General features: G+C 41.0%; 2 protein-coding genes and 2 non-coding genes across 11 annotated transcripts in view; all 4 read right to left on the minus strand.

The window, feature by feature from the left end:
- The window catches only part of clasp1a (cytoplasmic linker associated protein 1a), a 55,881-nt gene extending 38,303 nt beyond the window's left edge, over positions 1–17,578 (minus strand). For 7 of the 8 annotated variants that reach the window (XM_035522779.1, XM_035522782.1, XM_035522776.1 and 4 more), the window contains exons 1-7: positions 17,465–17,572; positions 15,783–16,385; positions 3,079–3,157; positions 2,752–2,855; positions 2,089–2,180; positions 1,667–1,742; positions 1,394–1,491 (exon numbers count right to left, since the gene is read on the minus strand). In XM_035522779.1, coding sequence (XP_035378672.1) covers positions 1,394–1,491; positions 1,667–1,742; positions 2,089–2,180; positions 2,752–2,855; positions 3,079–3,157; positions 15,783–15,977 — 644 coding nt within the window. In that variant the 5' untranslated portion in view covers positions 15,978–16,385; positions 17,465–17,572. Of the gene's footprint in view, positions 1–1,393; positions 1,492–1,666; positions 1,743–2,088; positions 2,181–2,751; positions 2,856–3,078; positions 3,158–15,782; positions 16,386–17,464 lie in introns of all 8 variants that reach the window. The other variant, XM_035522775.1, reaches the window with a different exon arrangement.
- A 708-nt stretch (positions 17,579–18,286) lies between these two features.
- nifk (nucleolar protein interacting with the FHA domain of MKI67) lies at positions 18,287–21,393 on the minus strand. The gene is made up of 6 exons (XM_027032304.2): positions 21,178–21,393; positions 20,631–20,753; positions 20,166–20,274; positions 19,866–20,077; positions 19,715–19,774; positions 18,287–19,348 (listed from the first exon to the last, which is right to left on the minus strand). The coding sequence occupies exons 1-6, from the start codon at positions 21,289–21,291 to the stop codon at positions 19,175–19,177; spliced, it is 792 nt and encodes a 263-aa protein (XP_026888105.2). The 5' UTR covers positions 21,292–21,393; the 3' UTR covers positions 18,287–19,174.
- Positions 19,416–19,546, minus strand: LOC113591697. The gene has a single exon (XR_003412230.2). It is a non-coding gene; the product is annotated as a small nucleolar RNA ACA64 (small nucleolar RNA).
- On the minus strand, positions 20,358–20,484 carry LOC113591696. Its single transcript, XR_003412228.1, has one exon. It is a non-coding gene; the product is annotated as a small nucleolar RNA ACA64 (small nucleolar RNA).
- Positions 21,394–21,672: the final 279 nt, after the last annotated feature.

Below are 21,672 nucleotides of genomic sequence, written 5' to 3' on the forward strand. Positions count from 1 at the left end.
CTCTCTTCAGTTAAGCTAAAGTTAGCTAGCATGAATAACTTGGGAGCAGTTCCACATGCTTTTTTACTGCTATACAATATTTAGAGATCTCAAAATCAAAGTATAGCAGATTTCATCAGGAAGAAGAAAAGGTAACCATCAATTTGTATCTACCAAAAAACACACGGAATGCTGGAACAAGTTTGTTGGTTATTAGATTAAGTTTATGTTTTAAAATCACCAAAACCTCCAACTAGAAATCAAGAAGTGTTAAAGAACAAAACCTGCATAATGGCAATACTATTTTAATATTCCAGCATTTCACCTTTTAGTAGTTAATTTGTCCAAATGTATTCTGGTGTGCAAATATATGGGGGAAAACTACTGAAACGGTAAATTTTAAATACTCAAGAAAAAGTGTAACAAGTTGGAAAACAAGGCATGGTTCATGGCTTTACAAATCAAAAATGCCCTGACCTAACAAACACAAGCTCTTTCTTCAGGCTGACCCCAGTTCCCAACGGTTATTACCAGATTCCTATTGGTCAGTATCTATTTGAAACTTTAACATGGGGTCAAAAGATACTATTCGAAACGGCACCACAAGGCTTCTCAAAGCAGCTATGCTCCGACTAGATATGCTCTAGTAATCTGTCGAAACAGACCAGGAGAGGCACTAATCTAATCACACTGATGGTGTACGGAAAAGAGAGTACACAACGCCCCCCTCACGCAGTGCCCAAGGACAAGAGACTGAACTACTGACACTTCCCCAGAGATTGTTTAGCCTCCAGCTGTCCCAATAAAAGCTGAAGTTGCCACTTTGAAAAGCGCAGTGTTCGTTACGAGCTCCTGGTGAGATATGAGCGAAAGTACACAAAAGGCACACAAATGACATGTTGCTGTAAAGGGGGGGGGGCGGCTCATCGTTCATTTTGCATTCTCTTGCTTATATTTCAAGTAGCTGCACATGTGTCATCTGACATACACTGTTTGTTGAGTGTGGTGAAATTAAGTATTCCATCACTAAAATCGCACATGGCTAAAAGCAGTATATGTCTACTGCTACACTGTGTTGCGGCATTTAATTGCAGCACCAAATCATTAATGAGAACGTTCCATCAACAACAGTGTCAAGTCAAAAGTGGCACGCTATAGTGAAATGAAAAAACTGGACCCTGGCGCAAAACTAAATAAATAAGTCTTTAAAAATTTGCGCGTGGTCCTGATTGGCCCAATATACCTTGCTCAGATGCAAACTCAACCTATGCTGGTTAACCTTTGTCTTACTTTGTGCATCCCATTGCTGAGTTTTCAGCAAAAAAGCACATAGCGCAAATGAATGAGAGAACAAAATGACCAAACAAAATAACTGTTAAAGAGATGTGTGCACAGAACGAAAGGTTTCACTCACCTCGACTGTGGCAACCCTTTTTTGCTGAGGTCCACCCTAACCCTTTCTCCAACATGTCTATAAATTTCCACAAGGCAGTTCATGGCACTGTCCCTGACCTGGTTCAAAAAGGATAACGCAAACAGATTGACAAGTTCAAAAGAAATTTATGAGGACATTAAAACCACCATCAGAGGGCACCTTGGTTCAAAGACATTTATTCATTTTAAAACAGGGACTGTTCAAGTCCCAGTTAATTATACAAGGAGATGTTCAAGATAAGAAAAGTCATACCTGGCTAGTGGGGTCTCCCAGTAGATTACATATATGTGGTACGATTTTGCTTAGGGTCAGGCCATGGGCACCATATCTGAAGAGACATAAGAGGGGAACAGATTTAGCACATCATGGAAGATAAAGTGTTGATCCTTCAGTAAAGAAGTGGCATCATGTCTCACAGAAAAGTGTTCTTCAGTAGTAACATTTGCACTGAGCAGTGACCACACAATCTACTAATATTTTTGCTATAATAATGCTATAATAACGCAATAAATGGCTACAAGACAGAAGTCCACTTTCCCATACAAAGACTGAAAAAAGCCCATGAGGACATAGACTGCATTGTTTGAACTTTATAAAAGCTGGTCCATCCAGCATGATGGGGACGAGTTGTACCTGAAATCAATTATTGATTTTGCCGAGACAGCAGAACGTACGTGTTCAGTGTTGCGATGAGACAAAGGCAGACTCCTTCCCTGGTCCTGTTGTTTTTGTGCTTGAATCCCCCCAGCATTCTGTCCCACACATACTGCAAGAACAAGGGGTTGCATGCATGGGATATTGGTCATTAACTAAGGAATCTCCGGCGACATTCCTCCATTTTCAATGAAGAGAAACTTGTATAATTCATTTGTTATTATTCAGCATCTTTCTTCCTAAAGTGAGTAGAGACGCATTTCAAGAAGTCATATAAAGAGCAAAGCTGAGAGAAATGTGACAGTCCTGCCATTTACGTGAAAACGATCATGTGCCAACTCTGCCACTGGCCATTTCGCCACTTGTCAAGGCTTTAAAACCCTTGGTAACACACATTAGTTAAAAACATGCTTTGTTAAATTTGCTCAGCAACTTAAATTTTTACCACATACCTCCTCTAGCTGAGTACATAATCGGGTTCAAAATTACAAACAAACTATGGCACCTACCAGAAAAATCATATTTGGTAAAAGTCTATGCACTGGGCCATAATCCTGATCTACATCAGGCACCTACATAACTGCCTTTGTAGGTCAATGAAAATGCACATTGGGGCTTGTTTTCCCACCTTTCCAAGTGTAGGTCATCCTTCATGTATGATGCATATGGCAGCATAATGTTACCTGAGGGTTAGCAGCCTGGTCCATGATCTTCAACAGCAGTGTCTGATCCTGGTCCCTCACCTGATCTTTGGCGTCGCCTAACCGATCAATCAAGCTAGGTAAAACTGGAAGCAGAGAAAGCAAAGCATAAAATAATCAATTCAGTGGAAAACGTCAATCACGAATAAGGCACTAAACGTCCATTACATGTCTTCATATGACTAGGACTAAGACACACAAGGCTTCATTTAAAAAAAATGAAAATAAACACATTAAATGAACAAACTAAGTTTTAGAACATGGGGGAGATATTTCCACAACAGCACTGCAAAACAAACAAAATCTTACCTGTTCCAGTTTGGGTCCGAAAACGATCTTGCAATCTTGTCACCAAGGCTGACAAAATGTCCATTCCAAGCAAAGCCAACTGCAAAACATTAAAATAAAATGTATCAGATTTGACCAAAACATTTTAAAACATGTTGGTTAAACTTAAAAGTAGTGATTGCTTCCTTCTACTACTCCTGGATTCAGCCATTGGGCCACTCAGACTAACCTACATTTGAATAAATTGAGTGATGTAGGTAAAGTTATATTTTTTGTTTATGACAAAGTAACAACTTTAAAAATGGTACATGCCTACTTCTGTCCAAAAGTCAACAAATACAACAAAAACAATCAATGATTCTTCCATTAGATAGGAGACCATGACATAAGACAGATACCACATCTGACAGTTACTCAAAAGATAGCTTTCCTCAACATGGGGTCAGTGACGAGATCTCCATCACCATAACATGCATGCATCACCTGCATTTCAAGTCAGATCATGGTGTGATTTTTGGAACCCACTTCAGAAAAAAAAAGGTGACAAAACAAAATTAAAAATCCTCCAGTACAAACAAGTGGACCTAGAGCTTGTTGTTTGTTTGGGCTCTGTACACCAGCCCTTTAGATTTTAGGCGAAACATACAGCCTTTCACAGACATACATGCTTATACAGAGGTATACAAGCTGTGTTGTGGCCTTAGTTGTCAATGTGTTGTGGCCTTAGTTGTGCAGTCACAATGCAGCAACACCCCCACCCATGAAAAAAGACCAAAAAAACCACACAAAACTGAAGCACTGCCATTCTTCAGAATGTCTTTAGTGATGCAACCGCTAACCAAATGCCTCAAATGTCCTGGGCACGGACTTGCAACACGCTACAGAGCTGATTAGATGAATGTTCTTGGTTGTCCATCGCGCAACCTGGATGCCACTGAGCATGTACTTCACTCTCCAGCAGGAAGAAAGACAAAAAGACCTTGAAATAAGAATGGTCACTTGGCAGAGTGTCTGGGGCTGTCTACGCATCTCAGGCTCCAGAGAGCAGGCCTAATCAACTTCAAAGGCTTAACATGAAAGTTTTATTTAATAATTAGGTTTATTAGTCCAAGTACTTATGGTCCTGTTAAATGTATGAACATGGTGCACCAAATACAAATGTAAAGTACCAGGTCACTGCCCATTTACTTACACCATAGGCATATAATTACATCTGCACCACTGCCATCTAGAGGTTAATTCATGATCGGCATTGTGTGCTTGAACCAGACCTCTGACGAGCCTTTCCTATCTTTTACTGCAAACATCCACTCACACCTATCAAAGGAATTCCTTGTGCCTACACAATGGGCTGCTTCAGCTCCATGTGCAGACAGGCTTGAAGGTATAATCTTGATCCTTTGTTCTCAGACAAAGGGGATTACAGTAATTACAGGGCTGATATCTTAAAGAAAGATGGCAGACGGCCAAGTCGCATCAGCTGAGGAGAACTACAATGGCTTACGTAAGGCGAAACAGAGGACCCTTTCCCCTAAAACTGCATCTTTTTAAGAAAAGTTCTTCTCCGTTTAGTTCTAGCACCTCTGAGGAACTAAAGTGAATCGGAAGGCAAAGAATGGCCGCTCTTCATACACAGAACCCCTTGAACATACGGAGACAGGACAGAGAAGGTTAGAAGCTAAACTGGAGTCTGCTTGCCAGTGGCCTTAGACTTCCTGCAAAGACAATAAGGGTCTTCCTCTGCTTGCCACCAGGCAGACAGACAGACCGCTCTGTGTCACTACCCATAGACATTATGCATCATCTTCGCTGAGATTGTGTCTACCTCCCTTGCCGACCCATGAAAGTCGAGGAATAGGGGGACCGACGGGCCTAAACTAATAAAAGTCCCGACAAAAATAGTTTTAGTCAAAAAAATGATCTCTGTCCTCAAGGAGCTGTGCTGTGGACGTCTTTCATCTGTATTCCCATGAGTCCTGTAACTCCTTACAGCCAGCAGTGAATAAATGAAGCCATTAAACATCCTTATTAAAAGGTGGTTTTGTTTTTCCATTTTCCCTGCCTGACACACAATCTGCTACACTGCACAGTGATTGAAAATTCACACCTGCACAGACTATATTGTTATAACTCCTACTGCTAATCCAGTAATACATCCTAATACAGCAAAAGTTCAGCGTTCAAGCGGTCGGATTGGCTCACACGCCAACACAGGCCAAGGCTTTCTTTATGATTCTTCACTCACTGCTAAGGTTTTTCATGAGTCAGGAGAACAGCTGGGCTGAGTTACAGCAAAGACGAGCGCCATCAGGTGCATGCAAGGTCACAGGACACGGCCTAAGGCCTCATCACCATCATCTGGGTGTTGCCTCACCCACTGCAGTGAAAAGTAGCTGCTGATCGTGGGTCAGCTTTGTCTGATCTCAGAAAGCGGAGTTCAAAAGGCACTTGATCAGCTCAGCTTGCTCCAGGCCAGCGCTTGGGGAGAGGGAAATGATGCCAGTAATGTGAGACTAATGTTAGCAGCTGTTCACAAGAAGCAAACTGACTCACCACTGTGACTTAGAAAAGAAAGGACTCCCCGGGGATTAATGTCTCAGGAGACCAAAGACAGAAAGAAAAAATAAAAATAATTATCTCTCACATGGACTACTAACAAAGGAACACGCAAAGTGTGGGAGGCCACTTCCTTTTGGAGGTAAAAGCGATGCGTAAAAGCGTGTTCATCCACGGCAACAATGCTTCCCTCCCACACTGCATGAAGATGCACAACACATCACTTTCAGCACACACACACACACACACACACACACACACACACACACAGAGATGGCACTCTCAGGGCTGCCTCGGGTCGTTCTAGTCATATAGTTCTAATGACGAGGCCTGGTTCCTGGGCGGAGTAAGTCAGGTGAGAATGGAGGCTCAGGAACGGTCAGACAAGCTTATGGTACATAAATCGCTGAGCCCTCTGGAATTACACGCAACAGGGCTTTGACACTCCCTTAACTCACTCCGTACCAGACCCATTAAAAGGGCACCACCACATACCAGGAGATCCGCACCCCCTTTAACGTACTCAGAACGTGGAGGTCTTGGTTCTACAGTAAAAACAGTAACACATGCAAACACTGCTGCCCTTTACAAGTTCAGCAGAGGAGCCTCTTAAGCCTTTGATCTAGCCAACGTACCTCAATAACCAAATCCTCTGGGATCAGCAGAAAGCTAAACTTCATGCCACAACAGCCATGATGAGATCCTCAGTGGTCCCGAGACCCATTACTAAGCACCCAGATAACATAAAATAAATACAACCGTACATGCAAAACGCTCATTCCAAGGCCATGCCCGCATCTGCAGGGTTTAGAGAACGTGTACATTACACATGGTGTGAACATACCGGGCTTAGTAATACCTCTGTGATGACAACTTTTTTCCCCAGTGAAGTCACAAGTCCCCTCAAAGATGGCAGCACTGTTAAGTCCTACAAACTAAAGCAAACTCACCCCATATAGAAGCACTGCTTTAATAGACTGACCAACTAAACAAACCAGAGCAGCTTGTTTCTAGAAAAAGTTTTGACTGGTTTTTAAAATTATTACTAGTTTTCAGAGAGCCGGACCCGTTTAGACAAAACTGTGCATGTCCCTTGCTGAGCACGGCGAGCACTGGGAGGTTAATTCACTATCAGTTACCCTGATTTCAGACTAACAGTACTGATTTTAAAACTCATGAGCAACACAAGAAGAAAATAATTAGCAGAATTGCTTTAAAAAACACTTTTATTATGTACTAATTTAAAGACATACATATTTAAATAAGTGCAATTACTTTGTGATGATGACATGCTCATTTGAAAGAACTGTACAGAGAGAAGTCTTCCCCATTTCAACTTTTGATACCATGAAAATTCAGCAATACAACACCAAATATATTCCTCCAACAACTTTACTGTATAGCATAGCTTTTTTCAACTTCAAGTTCATTAAATTCAACCCCAGAAACAAATTAAATTGTTTAAAGGAACAATAAGTCATTTTTCCAAATGATCCTTCTTCATATTATGAAAATGCCACCTGCCGACACCTAGCAGATTTATAGAATCTCTTTTAAAACCTGGCCGGCTCCATGCCCGGGACCCGCTCTGTGGAGCATAAACTGGGATGAGTGATGAACTGCACTTTATAGAAGAAGTAATAAATCACTTTCATCAATACTGTTTGCTATTTCTTAGTGCTACTTATTGCTCCTTTAAAGATCAAATTGTTTGGTGAAAATCATTTCCTGTTTTCACTTTTAAAAAAGGGAGTGCCCTTGTACACATCAGCGTAATGTCTGTGCAAGTGGAAGAACACGCATTCAAGTTTCAAGTCTGGTTTATTTGTCACGTACACGGTCATACACAGTGTAACTCGCAGTGAAATGGTTTGAGAGTGTGATGCTGGAGTAAAGAGTGACTGCTATTGATACACTTTACCTCTTCAACACACTCTGGACAAAGTTAGAAACAGAAACACACACTTTTGCAAAAACAAACTCAAGTTACTCAGAGCAAATTAACCAATGCAGCAAAGGCATCTGTCCAGCCGCAAACAAAAATGAGACAATTTTCCATTTCTATACGAAGTCCAGAGCAGAGGAAACTGCACTGAATTGTATTCAATGACCATGCGAACCTAAATAGAGTCCAACAGATTTTAAACACCTCACATAATTATAGTGTAGAAATATTAGAAAATGTAAAATACCATTCGAACCCTCAACATTCATTCAATTAAAGACTCCAAAAGCAATCTAGCCAACACAGAGTAGACTCTGAACATGTACAGACAGTGCCAGTTTTGACTCGATTCAGAGTACTTATGCTCCAGGAGTGTGAAGCATGACCATGCTCAGTTCAGCTCTGCTACTGCTCAGTCCTAAAGCTGGCAGAAATTAATTTTTCAGTGTGTTAACATGGTTTCCATGGATCCGTTTCGCGTATCCTAGGGTCACACACTCTGCCTGCTGGAACTTAAACTAGCCAGCAAGTGATTAGTGTGCTTAGTTGTGCAAGTACCTCAAACCTGCACCACTCAGCTGATAAAGTGCTTAAAGCAGACATGAAATATTGTTCAGCAGTTAATGTTTCAAAATGCAGTGCAAGTGTGCGATTCAATAATTATTTCAATTTCATGTGTGAAATGCATGAAAAATCAGAATTTATTGAATTGAGTATCTGAGCAAAATACGAAGTGACCAAAGTGCGCTTTAAAAGTTCATCAGCTACTTTGAGCAATTAGTTATCCAAGACAATTTTCTTATATTTCCTGAAGGCACAATGAAAAACACATCAGCACACTGTTTCTAGTGAAGGCAATATGTACTGTTGTACCATAAGTGATTAAAGCATCATCACTTGAGAAATGTATGGAATAAATGCTTACTGCAAGCATTTCCCAACAGGAGACAACAAGTAGCGTGCATGGGAACAGCAGATGGTATCTGTATTAAAAAGTTTTAAAGTACTGAACATGTGGTAATGTGATGCAATTTAAGCCCAGTTAGGTCAACCTGTAAAAGCCAATATTACAAATATAATCAGGTTTTTAAAATTTTTCAACATTAACACACCTCAACATTCTTGACACATGAAACAGCAGCTTTTCTTTTGTGCTTGCACGCAGATTAGTACTACGCCTAAACAAATCATATACGTCAATGTGGTCATAAAATAACTACACCCTTACAAAACATACATCGGTGTCACAAAGATCATCCTAAACTACACACAGAGATAGTTAACAGAAAGGAAAAGTCCTATATTGAACTTAATGGAGGAGAATTTGTCTGCAGTTAACAGAATCTAGCCTACGTGTCAGTGAATCTAATAGGTGTATATTAAAACATTTCACCGGGTACTTCAAAAATGAAATGCAGTGGTATGTAGAGCAGTTTTTGAACACATAAAAGGGATGAAGGTCATGACAACAGAAAGTACCAAACATCAGTTTTGATGCCTGCTTTGCTCAGGCGACATGTGAATGAATAGACGCCGACACATTAATAGACGCCTCGCGAAAGCAGGCATGGCTGATGGGAAGTCTTTGCATAGGCGACTTTTCTGACATTAATGCAGCGCAGCACTGCGTCTAACAACATTTCCACTGAGAGGACACCGAGGCCAGGCGTTCTGCACTAGCACCATGGGGGGATGCAACTCCATTCAGCCCTGGGTCCTTATCAAGGTTCAGTGATAAGTTAATGAAAGCACTTTCATGGAAATGCACGTCGGGTTTAGTTTGCAGCCGGATTAGACGGGATTCTCACGTTCCATGACCTTGAAAACCTGAGCAAAAAAATGTGGAGGTCTCATTAAAGACATCCGTTCCACTTTCTGAGCACATGTAAATCAAAAGTATGAAAACATGAAGTTTATGGAACAAAATGGCTAATCATTTTATTTTTTAATGAACTAGATAACTTGGCACCAACATGTCAAATTTGAGGCTGATTTCACACTACTAAAAACAGGAGACGTCCAGCGAAATCCCACTGCAAAATAAGGCCACATTATAGCGAACCTTCACTGCATGCGAACAACCCATTTTCTCCCTCACCACACAACAGCAGACGTTCTGTGGCAGTGACTGACCAATGCAAACAAACGTGCTAAGCAGATACATAAAGCTCAGTGCTCATTTCAGAAATCACTGCACACAAATGTACACAAAAACACCTTTCACAAAGCAGTCAACTTGAGCTGTAACTTAAAACCCTACGGTCGCACACAAAGTCCGTTATCCAGCATTTTAACTGGCTTTGTTGCATGCCCGAGAGTAGACATTTCACAACAGTCACATCCCGAGGGTGTATAGAAGTCCTTCAAACACAAGCCAGTTTATGGCGACAATGAAGACAAACAGACTACATCATCAACTGTGCATAATGGGGAGCATTGAGTGAGCACAATGGCCAAACAGAGAGAGTAGGGCAAGAAGTGAGCAGGCAGAACGGAGAAACAAGTGCCCGTTTTTCCATGTCAGCTTTGATCTGCAGCAAACATCGGCTAACCAGAGAAGTAACATAGAACGCCACCTACATCAGTATAGTCAGACACTGCCCAAGTGGATTTAGCGGTCGGACTGGTCCCAACATAATTATGCATTAAATGTGACTACACTCAGGCTGAACAGACACACTTGAGACCCTCTACAAAATGATTCTGAGTAATTAGGTCTATAACTATATATACACTTAAAAGAACAAACTGCACATCTAATGTCTAACGGTTAGACACTTCAGAATCTGTTAATTTGATCAATGCAATCTCATGCTTTTTATCTCATGTTTAGTACTGCAGATGATCTTAAAAATCATATATGGAATTCTGAATTAAAGTTAGTTTTTTCTTTTGAGGATTCTAAAATGGCAAGCCAAAGCTTTCCGAAGAGCTTCAAGTACCGTTTCAAAACAACTACATAGAACACTACAGGCAATACCATACACAAAGGAAAACGGTTACTGATGCTGAAGCCAGATGACTAGAGCATGAAAACTACATTCAGTGCTTCACCTGCATTTGCAACCACACCAGATCACTCAGAGGAAAGCAAAGATATGCAAAGCATTAATTGAACAAATGTTCTCGTTTTGTTTGCAGTATAGATATCCACCCACATGCCTCTACACAAGCTACCAGAGGTGACCTGTCTGAATGAACGTCTTCCAGTAACATTCAGCATATGCAAAAAAATGCGGATGGCGTACAAAAATAGCAACATTCCCGTTACTCTGGACCTTAAATAGCAACATTCCCGTTACTCTGGACCTTAAATAGCAACATTCCCGTTACTCTGGACCTTAAATAGCAACATTCCCGTTACTCTGGACCTTAAATAGCAACATTCCCGTTACTCTGGACCTTAAATAGCAACATTCCCGTTACTCTGGACCTTGCCTACTTTGCTACCAGGCCAGCAGATCCGTTATTAGACATAAGCTATGATTTATGTTTGGATACTTTCACATTAAGCACAAACTGCTTGGCAAAACCTAAGCCAGTGGTAATAACTGGTGACAGTCTTTCTACAAGCATAAACTCCAAACACCGGTGTCCTGCACTATACCAAGATCGCACTTTGCTTAATGTACATTCATATGTACATCATCTACACGGCTTAACGCAACTCAGGATCATAGAGAGCAGAGTCAATCCCACCACACTATTTCATGAACAGAAGGAGTTAAACATAACACTGTCCAAGTCTTTGAAACCACCAAGGCCTTAGTAACATGGTATTTATGGAAAAACAACATGAGCCTTCTAAAAACTATAACAGCACCTCGCAGTCACAGTCAATCTTAATGAGTTGCGAGAACAAATTGGTGATGATCTGAAGAAGGACTATAGTGTGAGAAGAGGCTGCCCTCTGAAGGCTTCATGAGAACCAATACCATTAATTAGAGGCCGTGCCATCATCAGGGACGTTACTCACCACGCACAGGTATCCACTGTAGGTCAGACACAAATCACTTGCAGCTATGAGCTTTAAGCAGATGTGCAACCCAAGGGCCTGAGGGGCCTTGGAAATTACCACGAAAAAAAGGCTCAAAGAACGAACTTGGAAAAGGAATGTGTGTTTGATATAGACTGGCCCATTTCACAGAAACATTATATGAAACCAGTGTGTCTTGAAAAGGCATGTCACTGAACACATGGGAATGACTATAGGCAGTCAGACAATTCAAAAACAGGGGCTAGGTAACTGAGCTGTACCAAACTGAAGAAAAGTTCAAAAGCGCATGTCAAAATCACGTTAAATGTCAACGTTAATGGTCACGTTTCACTAACTGCACCTGAAAGCAGGAGAGTGAAGGGCTTCTCTCTCAAATGACCATTTTTCAGTGACGCTCAAAATCATACTAACCAGAAATCCAACACAGAATAAAGCGAAACCAAATTTTTTTTTTTTTTTTAAAGAGTCAATTAAAGAAGTTCATCATAAAATAACAGTCAGGCAAGTCACAGCATGAAGATGATATAAATATAAAATCAATGTATTTAGCCAATTATGGTGGATTTTTCCAGTACAGTTCAGCCTCACGTGCATCAGAAAGCAGACTGATGGCTACCAGCCTTCTCTGCAGGAGACTTTGACAGGAGTAGCCTGCTCTGAAATAGCACCCAGGCCAAAACTCTGCCCTGTCTAGAAATCTGAAGTATATATTACAATTTACACATAGTCCAATTTCTAATGCACAAAGCACAATTTTTCACTTTCATATGTATATAGGCAAAACAATATTGCCTAGAAGAACCAGCCACTACGTGAAATAAGGCCTTTTTATCTTTTAAGATAGCTATGCAGAGTCAGCGGGCATGATCAAAATCTGAGGCAAGGACTCAAACATCCAAGTCACGTACACCATCACTGACTACAAAGTTGCTCAGAACTCCTTGTGGAGCTTTTGTATACAGGCCAAGTGTCTGAATTATACAAACTTTTCTGCACAAGCTGGTGAAATTAACTTCTAGATGTCCTATACTCTGGCTTAGTATAATAGCATAAGCATTACTTTAATGGAGCCAGCAAAGCCCTTGTGTTAGTCGCTCTGGACAAGTGTCTGCTAAATTCTGTAAATGTCCATTTCCAGTGGGAATTAAGGAGACACAGCATGAAATCATCATTATTTACATGTTAAATATTTTGCTAGTCTTACAGGATGACTAATCTGTTAACCATTTCTATGACCAAAGACACACCGACAGGTCATACGGCCCTGCAGCCACCGAACATCTGAGGGCCTCTTCCACTCCTCCAGAATCCCATGTTCCCCTGCCTCACTGTACAGCCAGCCCCATGGTGCTCCACTGCTGCCAGCCACTATTCACACACCGATCAGCCACTGGCTAGCTCCGCATATGCAAACGCTACTGTCTACACGCTGAAGGAAAGCCAGCCAACAGCGGTTAGACGTGCAAAGATGTGACCGAGAAGTTAAAATATGATTCTCTAATAAATCATATCAACAGTTCTGAATAAAGTGAGGAAAGCAAAGAGGAAGATTAAGAAATGTGATAAATGCTGTGTAGTCATATTGTGACAAAATATCCAACAGCCATGAATACAAACCATATTGTTTCTGCAATACTATGAAAAGGACAGACCACAGGATACAATTAAGCCCAGTCAAGATGAATCCTTTATTTAAATGCTGTGATGACAAACACTGATTAAAAAAAAACTTTTAATTTAATGAAAATTGTTATCCAATTGCTCTGGAAACTTTCAATTTCTCCTCATGGTATTCCTAATGCATCAGTATACAATGAAAGCACTGAATTCTCCTGATGAATAAAATTCAGTCATTATGTATGCAACATACTGATTTTGAACCCAAGACCTGCTGTAGTAATTTCCAGTCACACATGCTTGCAAGTTTAATTATGGGTTATAGAAAAAAGGCTGAAAGTTTAGTGCGTTCAGCCGAGCTTTCTCTGACCGCACCAGTGCCGAGGGTCACACAAAGGACAGAGAGCCACTGTACACCGACCACAACATGGCACATTTCTTCATCGAGCCACTTAAAAGCAGAATAGTTTATTTGCCATGCGCACCAAACCAACATGCCTGTGTGACCAGCCTGAGGCCGTGCATGAAACCCAGATGGAAAAAGGAGTAGGTTAACCATGTTATGATACAGGATTACGTCAGGCTTGATAGGAAAACAAAGGACCAAACATCTCTTTCTATGGAACTGGGCATGCAGTGCCACCTTTGAGCACCAACACCTTTCGACTCAATTTGGGAGGATGCTCATCAAAGGATGTTACCTTCATCAACTAAAACAGCATTGCGGCAGCACAGGTGTAGCCAGCCAATAAGACCTGAAATTATCTGAAATTCTCTGGTGTTAGAAATAACATTTTGCACAATTTCTATGCACATTATCAACCTCACCAACTGCAACCTATATTAAAGGTACACCAGGAGACCAGTGCTTTCCATTCAAATCTGGTCATAGACATTGACAATGAATTGCTTTTCTGTCCAGTAATGACACGCAAGCTTAAAAATCAAATATACTTCTTTAATATTTGGAGAATTGTTTTAGTAAAGATCATTTCCAATCACAAGATAAAAAGGTAAAAAGAGGTATATATTTATTAAATGATATGCATGAAATGGAGTTTACTCCTCATTCATGTTACATCAAACCGAGCTCAAAAGCCCTTTTATGCCAAAACCCCCTCCTCTGTACTGACACAGAGCAGCGTTCTCTTAACGTGGATTTTAAAGTGGAACAGAGATGGTGATGAAAAACCCTCCTCATCGGTGGTTTCCAATCTAACGACCAACATGCCAAAACACAGGGCCTCATCTCATCACAAGCCCCTTAACCATCTCTGAGGGTCAGCAACTTATGAGAAAAACAAATCCCAAAGCATCAGAGTTTTGTACTCATTCTTGGTTCTCTCAGTGTTCCCATCTTACGATAAAAAGATATGCTTTAGAGGGAACATGAGGCAGCAGTGCTGATAGACTTATTTAGGGCTGGGCAATACTGCAAAAACTTAAACCTCAAATTATTATATCCAAACTCGCCGATGATTCTCAGTTACAATTGACATTTTTAAAAATTCTTTATGTAATGCAATTGGAAAATGACAATTTCATCCAAACCTTTTATTTCTTTTATTATTAGAATGGGCTTTGGATATGCAAAAATAACCAAAATCTACAGCAGTCACGTAGGGAAATAATTGCTTAAATATCTTTAACATGTCTTAAATATTCTTAACAGACATGTATACAGGCGATGGAAGAACATTTTTTATTTTACTATTACATTTATCAGTTTAAATAAGCATCGCTCATCACCGCATGTGTGTCCTGCCTCAGCTCAACATCTCCATATTACAGTATCATTATAGTGATATTTCCTTTCTTAAACATTCACTGAAACGGAATGAACTAATCATGAAAGTCATCGAGCAGCAGTCTTATGTCCAGGTTTTATGAGTTGGCCATGAATATAAAAACAAACTGATAACTATTCAAAATAACACTTTCATGATGACATGACAAAACTTCACTAAACAATAGGGACTAAGCTCAGTCACTCAATACTAGTGTAGCCTGGTCTACATTTCAAATGGAAAGTGCCATGACTGTACCCAAGAAGAATTTTGGCCCAATTCCCAGGCAATGGCTTCGTTAATTACAGACATCAGAGCTGTTTGCTAAGAACATCACGACCTTACACTAAAAGGACCACACAGCCACCTCTCTGGAAAAGGACATGAGCATTTCTAAAAACAACAACATTACTTTGTGTTCATTCATCTGTATTTGCGTTTGCTTATACATGCAGACTTGCTAAAGTATCCCGTAAGTGGACATGTACTGGTCCTTTGCTGCAAAAATTAAAAGCTACTAACGAGCCTTCTGAGCCTTTAGCCATCTTACAGCTTTCATCATGTCTTGGTAACTCAATTTGTGCACATGAGCACGTGAAAATTTACACTCACCTAAAAAGTCAGCGCCATCGGAGGTGAATTAACTCAGCGGATCAGGTCTGAGGAACAGGGCCAAAATGGAAGGACTGGCTTTTGCCATCTTTCAGCAAATGATGCAGCCCAGTAACAAACCTCTCACTATAAATCACCACCCATCACGGAATAGAAGGTTCATCTACAGGGCATGACCTGGCATGAAGCTATTAATAAACAGTATCGTTACCTTGAAGTTGCTGGAGTTGACCCAGGAAGAGGCGAGGCCGTCCACCATCTTGTCCAGTGCTGTCTGGTCCTGCTCCAGATCATGGGACTTGCCCTTGTCAGCAATGTAATCGATGAGCTCCTGACCCATCTGCAGCCTCCGGCCAACATCCTTCTGCAGCACTTGTGCCAGACAGTACTCCATATTGGGCTCCATGGCCTACGTATTTCTACCACCACCTCAGAGGTAGTGGGAGGACAAGCTAAAGGAGATCTTAATAGTGCTCGTCTGGCCAACAAAATAAAGCAAAAGAAAGAAATGATGTCTTAAGGTATTAATATCCTGTCTGATAACAGACCGTATGTGCGCTGTGGGTTAACACGGGCAGCTAAGACTTGGGGAAGAAGGCTTAGGAATGGTAACAATGCACCATATGTGCTTGGACAACAGCTGACACAGACTGGGGACCGTCTTTCCTTTCTTTCTGAGAGGCCGAGCCAAAATGCTACGAGCAGCAAAACTGAAAAGGGTGACAGCAGCATCGAGTGTGGGAATTATTGCTCGAGAAGGAGGGTCCGATGGAACACTGCTTCATAATTCAGTAGTCCTCTGCTGCTCTACTACCTAGGGTCAATAAGGAAGAAAAGGCAGTTAGCCAAAGCCCCTGCAGTGAAGCAGTAATGTATTCAGACATACAGTTTTATCAACAGAGATCAGCAAGCAATTTGCATGCACAGTCTGTGATATAGGTGCATTCCACTTGGTTAAGAGATGTCACTCTAAATGCTTAAACATTTAGCAGTTTATTTTCTGGCCATACAACCGTTGTTATATGGGATTTATATTCCTATACAACGCCCAAAATTACATACAGAAAGATGTTTGTATTTTATAGTATAGAAAAAGCTACAGCATCCCAACAAACAATAACTGTCATAGCAACAGGAAAACAAACAAGATCATCTACCATCATGTATGCCTACAGTCAAAACACTTTGGACAAAGACGATTGGTTGTGATTTTCTGTGGAGAATGCGAAACTAGGTGTGATCTTGTCACCAGAATCTGTGAATGGTGCATAAATTCTTTAACACGACCTCTCCCGTGAAAGGTGTGTTGTGTGTGTGTGTGTGTGTGTGTGTGTAACTGAACAGCTAACGCAGGCATAGCTGGCCAATACAACACCAACCAGACAGTCGCTGCTCGCTGTTCTATTAAACTGTAAAGGCAGGCGGGCACTGCGAGGTAACTAGCTGACCATCTCCAATAGCCGAGACGTAACCAAAGCATAACGAAGTGAAGTGCACATCTCTCTGACTAACCTAGCCAGGATTAGGTTTGCTTTGTGTCATGATGCGTCTCGTCAGCATTAGCTTAAGCTAGCTACGTGCTAAGTGCTTTACTAGCCACTGTGGCGGGTTTCCTCCATACACAATAAAATAAATAAATAGCCGTTTAGGACATTTGGAATAAACTGGACAAATTCAGCGATGAACAGCGTTGTCCCTGTAGATAAGCTACAGCCATAAAGCTGAAGCCACTTCAACATCGGCTGTACTGTTAGCGGTTAGCAGCTAGCTGCCAGCGGTTAGCTAGCTCACAAAGATCCCGACGCATCCAGCGGCTACAGCTAGCATACTGAACCCCTTTTTAGACAAGAGCAAGCGGACACGCCTGTCAAAAATAATAACTTGTAGACTCACCATACTAATTACTCTATAATTAAGAGAACATACACGTTGCGGATAGTGGCGGCAAAACAGTGTCGCCGAGGCGCCTCAGTGGGTTTATTGCTGCCCTGTTATACGGACAACGACGGGCTCGATGTGCGCATGCGTGAAACACCTCTAGCCAGCTAGTGATTATGTTACCCTGTTTGCTCAGAGTAGGCGACTCTTTAAATCTTTTAGATACTCGAGAGGCATATTTATAGCAATTATAAGCAAGTTAGTTTTGAAGGCGGGTTGTTATTTTTAAGTACTTAGTTTTAACACTTGTATTTTTCTATGCCTTAACACCTTTTTTTTTTTTAGCATAGAGCTGTACTCAAACACACGCAACCGCACTCTCGTGTGTATATGCGTTTAACTTTTGCAGAATGTTAGGATGGGGACATTAACAGTAAAAGAAAAGTTACTGTTCATTAAGTCTTTTGCCTTGGGAAGTCCCATCAAAAGATGCGGCTAGTGCAGGTACTAAGACATCGTGCACCCTCTGGTGCTTACTTTTCAAATTACCCGAAACGATGAGATACCGGAATACAGACGCTAATCCTAACCGACCCAGGCTCGCTGTACAGCTGTCATACATTATGCCCAATTCTACCTGGAGAAATGTTCTATAATAACTTAAAGATATCAACTAAAGCAATTTTAATGTCAACTATAATTTAGTTATGCACATCACTGAAGGTAACCGAGGACACAAGAAAACACAAAATAAAAAAAGATATTAAAGATAAAACACTTAAACAGGTGAAAATATTGACAACTGCAAAAAAAAAAAAAAGTCACCATGGAAACAGATTTATGAGAAAGTATATAAACCTTTACTTGGTTGAGTTAGTATTTCAAACACTTTACAAGAACATGAAAGATAGATTTAAGAACTCTATAAAGCATACATTTATTGCATTCTCTTTTCATTTTTATTTAGGAAGTGTAAATATGTTGACAACACATGCATCAGTCAGCACTTGTCAGCTGGTCCGAGCAACGTAAGCATTTAGCATGTCATTAAGCTGTATAGCTCTATATGAGACTCCAATGCTTACAGTAAACCTGCAATGACTTAATTCTACTCATTTTAGACATTAAATGTAAGTACTTACATCTATTAAATCAAGCGTTTGCAAGTATATTACATCAAAGTACAGGGAGTTTCAACTTTTCCAAATGTTACCAAACCACATACCACATTAATGTGTTGGTCTGCTTCTTTGATCTGTACAGGATACTGTAATGCACACCAAGTCCTGTTTTCAATAATGTAATGAACATAATGCAAGTTCTATTCAGTTCCAAGAACTGGAACTTGCATCTTAAAATCTGTCTCCTTCCCAAAAAAATCTTACAGGTTATAGGTCTGTTTTCTTCATATTTGATGATCAATGACTGTTTAAAGCATTGCGTTGTTTTAACAACGCACTAAACTGAGAAGCTACATCATAGCCATTAAAGAGCCACAGACATCCACATAAACTTCTGTTTTGAATGAGAAGGTTCCTTATGCCATATTAATTACAACCAGGACCTTAGCTGTGCGCATCAGTTTTTCATCTGTGAAATGAACAGAAAAACCTCCACACACAAACAGCTACGGTTTTGTGAAGACTCTCTTGTGAAGTCATCCTCATGTACCTAGTCCCTCCACAGAGCAGAGGATCAAGCAATGTCACGGCATGATCCATTATTTTAATGTTCCTCCTCTTCATCATCCTTATCATCCTCCTCCGTGTTTTCATCACTGCCTTCATCATTCCCTGATGTAGGCTGGGTTTTGAGGACAATCTCGTCATCGTCATCCTCTTCAGCAGCGACAGTCCTCCTCTTCTCTAAAACGGAAGGGGTGCAGAGAGGCGTGGTGTCCTACAAACCAGACGTGAATCATTAAAAAGCACCCGGAGGTGTAGAAGCACATCTTTAACTTTCATGCGGGTGTAGGCACATGGGTTTCATTGGGCAGTTACAGCATGAACTGACAATAAGCAAAAATGTACCAAGCTGCTGTTGGCACAGTTATCTTACTCCAGAAGACAGACACAACTGGGGTAATTTTCAGTCCATGCCAAGAAATCTTAAAGAGTAGTGATACTCAAATCTGGCTCCTAGGGTTTGTGATGTAAAGTCATAAAAGTTCTCAGCAATGATCATCTTACCATTTTTATGCAACCCAGTGAAAACATACTGATGTATTGAAGAGGAAACAGCATGTCTGTGGGGAAAAGGCCTTACCTCACTGCACGTGGATGCATCAGCATCTGACTGGGCCTTCTTTGCCGAAACTTGAGCTGCCTGAAAGTGCATCAGAGTCATCAATTCAGCCAAGAATGCACATAATGCATCTACAAAACCCTATTTGAAATGAAATGGCTTGTATACTAACAAATCCTGGAAAGTCGTAGTCAATGCCCTTTAACGCCAGTCTTTTCCGAAGCTTGGATTCTTTGCTTAGAAGCTTTCCAGTAAGTTTGTTCATGTCTTTTGGGCTGTGGCCCCTATTATAGCGTGCTCGTGCAGGTCCGAAGGGCTTCACAAATAACTTCTGACAACCAACAAAGAGTTTTTCATGGATCTTCTCAGGAGGCATGACATGACCTGTTCAATCCACAAAGTAACATGGCCTTTCATTTCAGAATCCGACATCGTTTGGTCATAAATGAAGTCTAATTCAGGTCTTACTTACATTTGATCAGCCTCTCCCCCATAAGGTAGTTGTTCATGGTCTCTGCCACAATTTTTGCAACTTCGTCACAGTCAAATTCCACAAAGGCGTAGCCTTTGGTGCGACCCGTCTGCGAAAGGAGGATACTTAGGTTCACAAAGCTTCAGCCATTTCTGATCATGAGACAGCTGTAGAAACGTTGATGCTTATCGCAGCTGTAGGCACATGGGTTTCATTGCACAGCTCCATCTAGCTGGCAATAAGCTTAATGTGCCATCTTCTGTGGGCACAATTATCTTACCTGCAGCAACAGACATGCTAAAGATAATTTTCAGAATGTGCCACTTGCCATTTATTATTGCAGTATAGAAACCTGCTGTTAAAGGGCAGGGCTCATTTCTTACTCGATTATTGAAAATCCATTTCAATATTCAGAAAGCTTATACAACACCCTGAAAGATTTTTAAATAAAAATAACTGGGTTACCTTTTTACTCCGCGATAATCGTAGCCGCAGAACTCTGCCAAACTGCGAAAAGTAAGCTCTGAGCTGTGGCTCGGCCAGCTCACGGGGCAGGTGGCCCACGTACACCACGCCGGGGCTCAGGACCTGCGCAGGCCGGCGAAAACAACAACTTTGAGTTCACACGACATCCGCAGACTTTCAGAAGATCTTAAGGCTAATATATATATATATATATATATATATATATATATATATATATATATATATATACATTTTTTTTTTTTTTTTTTACATCGCAAACGCTAACTATCCAGGTCACGTAAATGGCAAAAGCAAGCGAACACTGGCACAATGCAAACCCAACCAGCGGAAAGGCCTGGAGCTAGCTAAGCTAACCCATCTGACTACTGAGCCCAGACTAAGACCTCCGGAGCTCAGAAACACAACAGGCACCATATTCACCTGGTGCAGTAGAACTGGTTTAATAACGAGCCCGCCACACACACCTGGCCTTTCCTAGCTCATACACCTGAGGTACTCGGCGAGCTAACGCACGCCAGTGTCATACCGTTTTCTGCCGTTTTTTCACTTGCTGCACTCTTTTCTGGAACTCGGCATCCTCGCTGGGGTTCAGAGCGAGCAACCTTTTGGCCGGCTTTGACGTTTTCTTGCCTTCCGTCATAGCTAATAATGTCGATAAACACCCTGCTACAGCGACACGCCAGCTAGCCCTCTAGCTCACCACGTTTCTCGGTCGAGGAAGCCCAGCGTCCAACAACGGCTAACCGATGGGCCTTTTTTTTTTATAAAATAAAAGTCCTCATCGAGGTCTACATCTATCACAGCGACACCTTTAGTACCGGAGATGATGATTGTTGTTATTTTTATGAATAAAGAAAAGCATATCCAACATTAAAACTGATTTTCCCCATCTTTCCCATTGTTAATTTGATAAATTTCCAAATAATCTGACAGTCAAAACATACAGAAAAGCAAGATTATTTTTTTTGCGTTAGCATGTTTTGACTATAACTGATCTAACCTTGTAGTAAGATGTCTTTAC

The sequence above is a fragment of the Electrophorus electricus genome, chromosome 25 (genome assembly GCF_013358815.1).
Source record: "Electrophorus electricus isolate fEleEle1 chromosome 25, fEleEle1.pri, whole genome shotgun sequence".
Lineage (NCBI taxonomy): Eukaryota > Metazoa > Chordata > Actinopteri > Gymnotiformes > Gymnotidae > Electrophorus > Electrophorus electricus.

Excerpts from the sequence above, each read along its gene's own strand:
- nifk (XM_027032304.2), bottom strand. The coding sequence starts at position 21,291 with ATGACGGAAGGCAAGAAAACGTCAAAGCCGGCCAAAAGGTTGCTCGCT. Across the intron at positions 20,275-20,630 it reads GATTATCGCGGAGTAAAAAG|ACGGGTCGCACCAAAGGCTA; the intron begins GTAACCCAGTTA and ends CTCCTTTCGCAG. Across the intron at positions 20,078-20,165 it reads GGGGGAGAGGCTGATCAAAT|GTCATGTCATGCCTCCTGAG; the intron begins GTAAGTAAGACC and ends TGGATTGAACAG.